The sequence below is a fragment of the Acanthisitta chloris genome, unplaced genomic scaffold (genome assembly GCF_000695815.1).
Source record: "Acanthisitta chloris isolate BGI_N310 unplaced genomic scaffold, ASM69581v1 Scaffold28390, whole genome shotgun sequence".
Lineage (NCBI taxonomy): Eukaryota > Metazoa > Chordata > Aves > Passeriformes > Acanthisittidae > Acanthisitta > Acanthisitta chloris.
Window position 1 is genome coordinate 1 of NW_008652643.1, and position 6,890 is coordinate 6,890.

Consider the following 6,890-nt stretch of genomic DNA (forward strand, 5'->3'; position numbering starts at 1 on the left):
CTGCAATAGAAATTGTGGCAGAAATAAACTGTTCAAAAATGTGTGCAATACAAACCTTTCACCTGAATAAAAAAATCCAGACCACCAGGAAGACAGAGAATAGGAAAATAATACAGTCATTAGCAAAGCGTACCGTGAAGACTGTAGCTGCAATGGCATAGACCAAGAGAGCCTGAAGATTGTCTTTGGCTATTTGAGTCTCATCAGCACTGGCAGATATTCGTTGCTTAGCATAGAGCCACCACAGGACTCCTGTACCACCTGTGTTTTAGTGAGAAAACAAAAACGTGACTAGGTGTATGACTCCTTCCGTGTGACATGGTCATAGTACCTAGTCCCAAAGAAACGTATCAGTTTCTTCTTTTTAAATCTAGTCTGGCACAAAATGCTCAAGGGCACTGATGCTCAACTCTATAGGAACTTTGGAAGAGGGAGAAGTGCTTAGTTCTCCTCTGTTTCCCTCTTCTCAACTGATTATACTCTTTTCACAGTCTCACCCCACTACAACCACTTGAGAGACTTGCAGATCCTTGACTGTGTATTTTAGGGTGAAGTGCATAAAAGGGCTAGTTCATGGGGACCCTAACAATGAAGAACACAGCTCCCACTAAACAGGTAATAGCAGAACAAAAGGAAGAATAAGGAGTTATATGGTAGGATGTATGTATATATGTGTATAATAATGCAGGAAGTAGGAATTTAGGAAGGGGACCTTTGGGTTAGGATGTGAAATAACAGGAACAACAAAACAAGGAGCTTACAATTCCAGGGAAGACTAATCAAAAAGAGAAGGATCAGCCCTGACGCTGAAAACAGCACTTCAGGTTAATGACATGTAGCTATGCTTGCTTCCGACAACATCTTGGGCACTGGGAAAAGCATGAGTAAAATGCACAGAGGCTGATACAATGGAGGTACTGTATTCTAACCCCTGTTAGAAAATCCTAGCGTTATGGCCAGTATATCATTCTCCTATTCTAGATGCCTTTCCAAGGTGGAACTTTTCTTAGACACATCTCCAGCTTCTCAGGGAGACAACCTCTCCCCTCTGATACATTTCTTTTCTGAGTATCCTTCTCTGTTCTGTTGTTATTTCTGATTCAGATGCATAATCTTATCTTGAGATCACAAGTTTTTTCTGAAAGTACTCTGTTCAGGTCTAAAACGAAGGATGCTCTTTTGGCATCTCCTAGAAAACCAGTGAAGACAGAATAAGCAGTATGTCTCACAAATGACATATTCTTATTCAGTCTGTGTAATGGATGCAACTTCTTAGAACATAGTAACAGATGTCAAAAAGAGAAGTCATTCTACTATTTCCCTCAACATAGTTGCTCAGCTTCTAAAGAGAACATAAATGAAAAAAAACATTCTATTTTTTTCCTTTTCTGTGGTCACAGATTTTGAGATCAGTGAGCAGAAAAACAAACTGATCCTGAAAAAACTATAGATCATCTGCTGATTTTTTCCATCCCTTGCATTTATGAATTGCAAGATCTAAATCACTAGTGCTTCCTAATATGATTATCCTAATTTTGTTCCTTTCCTACAGTCATCTGCCCATATATTTTGGCTTGCCTATTGAGTAACAATAATAGAAAACTTCAGTTTTGCAAATGCAAAAGTTAATGTGATAAAATAAGGCTATTTTCATGTGAGTTACATCATTTTGGAAGAGACAATCTTTGGCCATTTCCAAGACCTCATGGGCAGTTGCATTTCACACAACCTAGGTCATGCAGGTCTTCCTGAGTCATATGGAAATACAAGAATTTGATTAGAAATGCTAGACAAGCACCTTTGCTTCCCCTCCTTAAGAACAGGCCTTAGATACACCTACAGAGCTACTCAAGAGGACTGAAGGGGCTGATGAACATGTCAGGCTGAATAAACAATATTTATTTCATTCATGCAGGCTTTGAGTACACCCATGATGGGTATGCCATAAGACACACCTGGAATATCTGCTCTGCTAACATATTTCAAAGGCAGGTTAAGAAGTAGGCAACATGTTAGGGCCATGTTACAAGGAATACACCATACTGGCTATGTGGTTCTAGTGAGCTAGGCTGACTGGAAGCTTGCCTGCCAAGCAGGGCAGGCAAATATCCAGGAAGCAATGTATTCTCACTGCAGCTACTAAGGTGGCATTTTTGATGTGCATCTTGGAAGGGACTCAAACTAAAGCTGAAGCGAAATGCATAGTCCAAGATCTGTGGAGGATGTAGCTGGCCTGAGGACACAGCACAAAGATTAGAACTGGACATTCAAACTGGGAGACAAACAAGACTTACCAAGTGATCCCAGAATAACAAGAATTGTTAAAATCCAGACAAGTACTCTTGAAATGTACCTGATTATAACCATCAAAACCATGGACAACACTGCAAAAGAAGACAAATAAAATAAGCAGAGCAATTACTTCAAGTAGAAATAGACTTCCTAATTTTCCCACTGCACTAGTAACTGCTTTCCAACAGAATTTTTTATACAGAGATTTCTTTTCTGAGGCTTACAAACTCACTGAACAGATAGTTATGAAAATTAGGCACCTCTGCAACTTCTGTTTTGATACTGTTGATTAAAACAAAGAAGACCATAAATACATTTACATGGTACATTAAATACAAGACATAATGCATGCATACAGACAGAGATGTACTTAGACAATGACCAAACAGACAGCAAGACATGGTAGTACTTTGAGTCTGGTAACATGAGCACACCTCCTGAGGACCAGAGCAGAATTTGCACTCAAATTCACTTGCCAAACAAGTGCAGTTATTATGATGCCTGTGTATTCCCCAATGTCATGCCAGTGAAAAGTAAAAATCTATTACAGCCAACTAAGGTGAAGTGAGTGGTGTGTATAAGTGCATACGTGTATCTTTACACATATATATATTTGTGTTCAGCATTTACATGAAAGCCAGTGGAACATGGCTTTCTGGATCACACAGACTAACCCGCTGTTTTAAAATAAATTCTGTGCAACAATGAAGTTATGAAAGATATTTTTAAAATTAACTGTATGCAAACTCTGTACTTATTTCTGACTCTACCTGAAGAGTAGCACTGCTAATCAGCCACCAGCTTTCAGATTCTGAACAGTCTACTGTTATTATCAAATACTGCAGCTGTCAAGATAGAAGAATAAACAGCTTTCCAGTTACAGCCGAAAACATACACAGTGGTCTTTTGTGGTTTTTGGTTTTTTTAAAATGGTATCTAGCATCCTCTGTTTTTCTTTTCCCCATCTTTTTTGCCTTCTTTTTTTTTTTGTTTTTGGGGGAGGGGGTGTCTTGAGTTTTTTTACCCACAAAGGCAGACTGAAAACTAAGGAATTCTTTATCTGGTACAGCTTTGCAGAGTTTTTCTAAACCACACACTACTCATACACACGACTACTTTTTTTGTTCCTCCCATTTTAGGATTTCAGGGCTTATACTTGGTATCAGTAAAACAAACTCATTAGGAAAGGAATTTATGTGGGTGGCTAACACTACACCTTAAACAACAAGACTTTGTTAAAACAGCACTTCAGTCCAGTGCAATGTGTCACTACAGGCCAGAAGAAACTCACAGCTACAGAAATGATTCAGCACCTCTATACTGTTGGGAATTTGCATCTTTTCAGTCAAGGCTGAGATTTTTAAAGACTTTAAGTTTTTAATTTTGGGAGAAGGGGAAGAAGGAGGTGACATAAAATACAACAAATGGGCACCTAACTTTCTTAAAGTTCTCATAACCCTGCACGCATATGTTATATGAAACAAACTAAATTGCCTACACTCAACAGGAGTGTCCTACTGTGCATTTCTCACCCTGTCCTTTTTATTTGGAAGGGTTTTATATGGACTTGGATTGGCAGGAGACAAATAGTACAAATGGGAAAGGGGAATACTCTAGTAAAGATTAGGAAATAGGGATGCTCTGTTAACTACATCGAAACTAATGTTGGCTAATCAACAGCCACACATACTCTACCTTGTAGTCAGTGGAAAAGAAATAAACCCCGGAATGCATATGTATATTGCTTTTGAACAAGTTACCCAGCTGTCAAGTAAAATTTTATAAAAGCATTCTGAATAATTTTGTAAGGGTTCATTGCTATTATACATGGTTTTTGCTCATATTGTGGTTAGAGGGTGTTAACCAACTCCTAATGCAGTACTAAGAAATAGCTAGTAATGAGAAAAACAATTACCTAGTGATAACAAGCAAAGTCCCATTATAATCTCTTTGCTGGTCATAACTCCACTAATCAGCCTGTGTAAGACACTACTGTCACTGACAAAGGTGATCAGGGCCTCTGCAAACTTGGCATAGCAGGAAATGTTCACAGGAGCACAGCGATGGAAGAATGGAATAGGTGCACTGGTGACACAAGAAAAAAAAAATCAGAAAAAAAAATTACTCCTACTTAATATAAATGCCACATCAACACACAAATGAAAGGTGAATAGATGCAATAATTCCACCCTCATAACATCATAACCAGAAATCATGTGTTGAATGCACAAGTGCTGCTGGAATGAGGATGATCATAATGGGAAGTGATGCACTTCTTACAAATAACCCTGTGAGGCTGGAGTGTACATTCCAATAGGAAATTATTACCCTCCCACCCTTAAATGGCAAGGCTCAGAAAATAAATGTCACTATTTCCACTTAAACGTCTCTCATTCAAGTGTCAGGTGGTGAACCAGCAGCTGAAACAATGCCTTTCACTCATGTTAGAATGGAATATTGGCCCCATATCTGCAAAAAGAAATCCCAGAATGACAATACTCTTCTTAAATGCATACATTTTATGCTAAAGGACATCTGCATTTACAACTCCTGCCAAACAAAACCAATGAATTTATTCTTAGTCTTTCCTCTTACTAAACTTGTTCTTGTATTGAAGATTAGAATTACAGCGCTCGCTTTCATTAACTTTGTTAAAATTATGCAAAACATGCAAAGATGCCTCTATTGTTTTGAACTGTTTGGAAGCCTCCCAACAAGCTACCAACACTGTGCATTAAACTTTACAGAATGCCCAGTAGAATATGTTATAGAGTCCATCAGAGAAAGAGACAAGAGAGCAAAATCTTCACTTTGTGAAAGTGAGTAATTTTGTTTTTTAAATGCTTCCCATGAAGTTGCTCTTTTTTGCTCATAAACTATGTCAGCTCTCAAGGAAGCCTATTATGTCATTTGATCAATTGACATTTACACTTCAGACATGAATTACATGTTCCTTCCCGTAACTGGATCCAATGAAAGAAACATCCTTCATATTAAGTCAGTCTTTTCTTCTAATCTCTGTGTTTGTTTCAACCTGACCAATTGTCCTTACTTAAAAGATTTCAGTGGAGTGGAGCAGCAATGGCCATAATCTTTTGCAGTCTTCCTATTTCAGCAACTACCTATAAACTAGCAATCTTCTGTCTTTAATAACTATTTGTTAAGCCTATGCATTTCCAAATATCCAAGTATCTTTTTAGACATGTAGCGAGTAAACCAGCTGCCTTAGGCACATCTTTACTATGCATTGTTTTTTTTGGAAAAAGAATGACAAGCTGAAAACTGTTAGCGTGTAATTATTCTGTACAGAAACTGGGAGAAACTATGATCAACTTACATACCTAGGTTAATTAGTAGATCCTAGGCTTTTGTTTGAAGTCACTGATGACTGCAAATTTTATGGTTCTAAACTTACTGTGCTGAGTAGGTAAAAGCATTTGGAGAGGCTCATATTGATTATCTACTTTTGGGCAGTAACAAAGACACAAGTTAAGCACAGCAAAGTAATTGTGAATTAGTCACAGTTGCTAAAAAAGAAATGAAATCCACAATGATGGCTGCCCTATTTAAAAAGCAGCACACGTATCCATTTGTCCTCTTACAACATAACCTATTGTGGCATATGCAGCACACTGCAGCTCATAATATGCTGTATTACTGGAAAAGGCTGAAATTTGAGAGGTTTATTTAATTTGTTAACTGCTTCAACGTTGCAGAAAGCCTAGAGCATTTAGAAATCACCAATACCAGTAACAAAGCTCAAATTTTGTGCTGGGGGTAGGCAAGCAATGCCATTCCTGCACCCGAATACAGTAATATCCATTTTGAAAAGGGAACTAATGGGATTAAAGTGCTGTTCTAAATACATCCCAACAGAGGACAACATGCTCTTTTCATCAGTTTATATTACTCATCTAACATCACTTAAGCTGTAGCAATTTCACTACATATTTTAAGTTACCTGTTTTCATGCGCAATAATTAATTGCTAACTTTGTTTTAATTAATAAAAAAATGAGGTTAGTGGTTGCTACAAGCTTTCTTGAGTAAACAGGACTCCTGAGAATTCCACCTTTTGAGATCTGCTGCTGTTTCAGTGGTTCTGACTGAATGAATAGGCAAAGTAGTGTCTTAATAAAAAAATACTATAGTAGATATACTCTCCATGACCTGTGCTATTTCATATAGCCTCTCGATTACAGCTTGGTGTATTACCTACTGAAATGGAATACAAATTGCTAAGAATAGCAACTTAATGCTTAATCACAAACAAGAAGTTCAAGCTAGCAGATGATGGCATTAGAAGTTGTATTTTTACAGCAATATTCAAATGAAGTTAGGAGATTCATCTGATTCTTCAAATACTAGATTTTAGAGTGCTTTTCCTCTCTTTACTACCTCTGGGCAAATATAGCACACTGTGTGTGGGGAGTCTGGTTGGAATGCCAGTGCTAACTGCCCTCTATAACCTCTACAGGGCAACTCCTTGGCACAGCTCAGCACAGCTGGTTGATAGATAAATGCTGCAGGAAAAAGCTGGATAAGTTTTGTTCCAAGGTCCTCTAAACAGTGAAGTCATGTTCTACTGAGGCTGATACA

The 6,890-nt window shown here is 37.9% G+C and overlaps 1 protein-coding gene across 1 annotated transcript; it reads right to left on the minus strand.

Annotated features, from left to right (window-relative positions):
* Nucleotides 1-114: 114 nt before the first annotated feature.
* LOC103805436 (choline transporter-like protein 1) lies at nt 115-4,377 on the minus strand (the record flags this gene model as incomplete). Its single annotated transcript, XM_009078092.1, has 3 exons — nt 115-261; nt 2,295-2,384; nt 4,208-4,377. Coding segments are annotated over 3 exons (407 nt in total), but the record flags the coding sequence as incomplete, so codon positions are not given.
* Between the last annotated feature and the right edge of the window lie 2,513 nt (nt 4,378-6,890).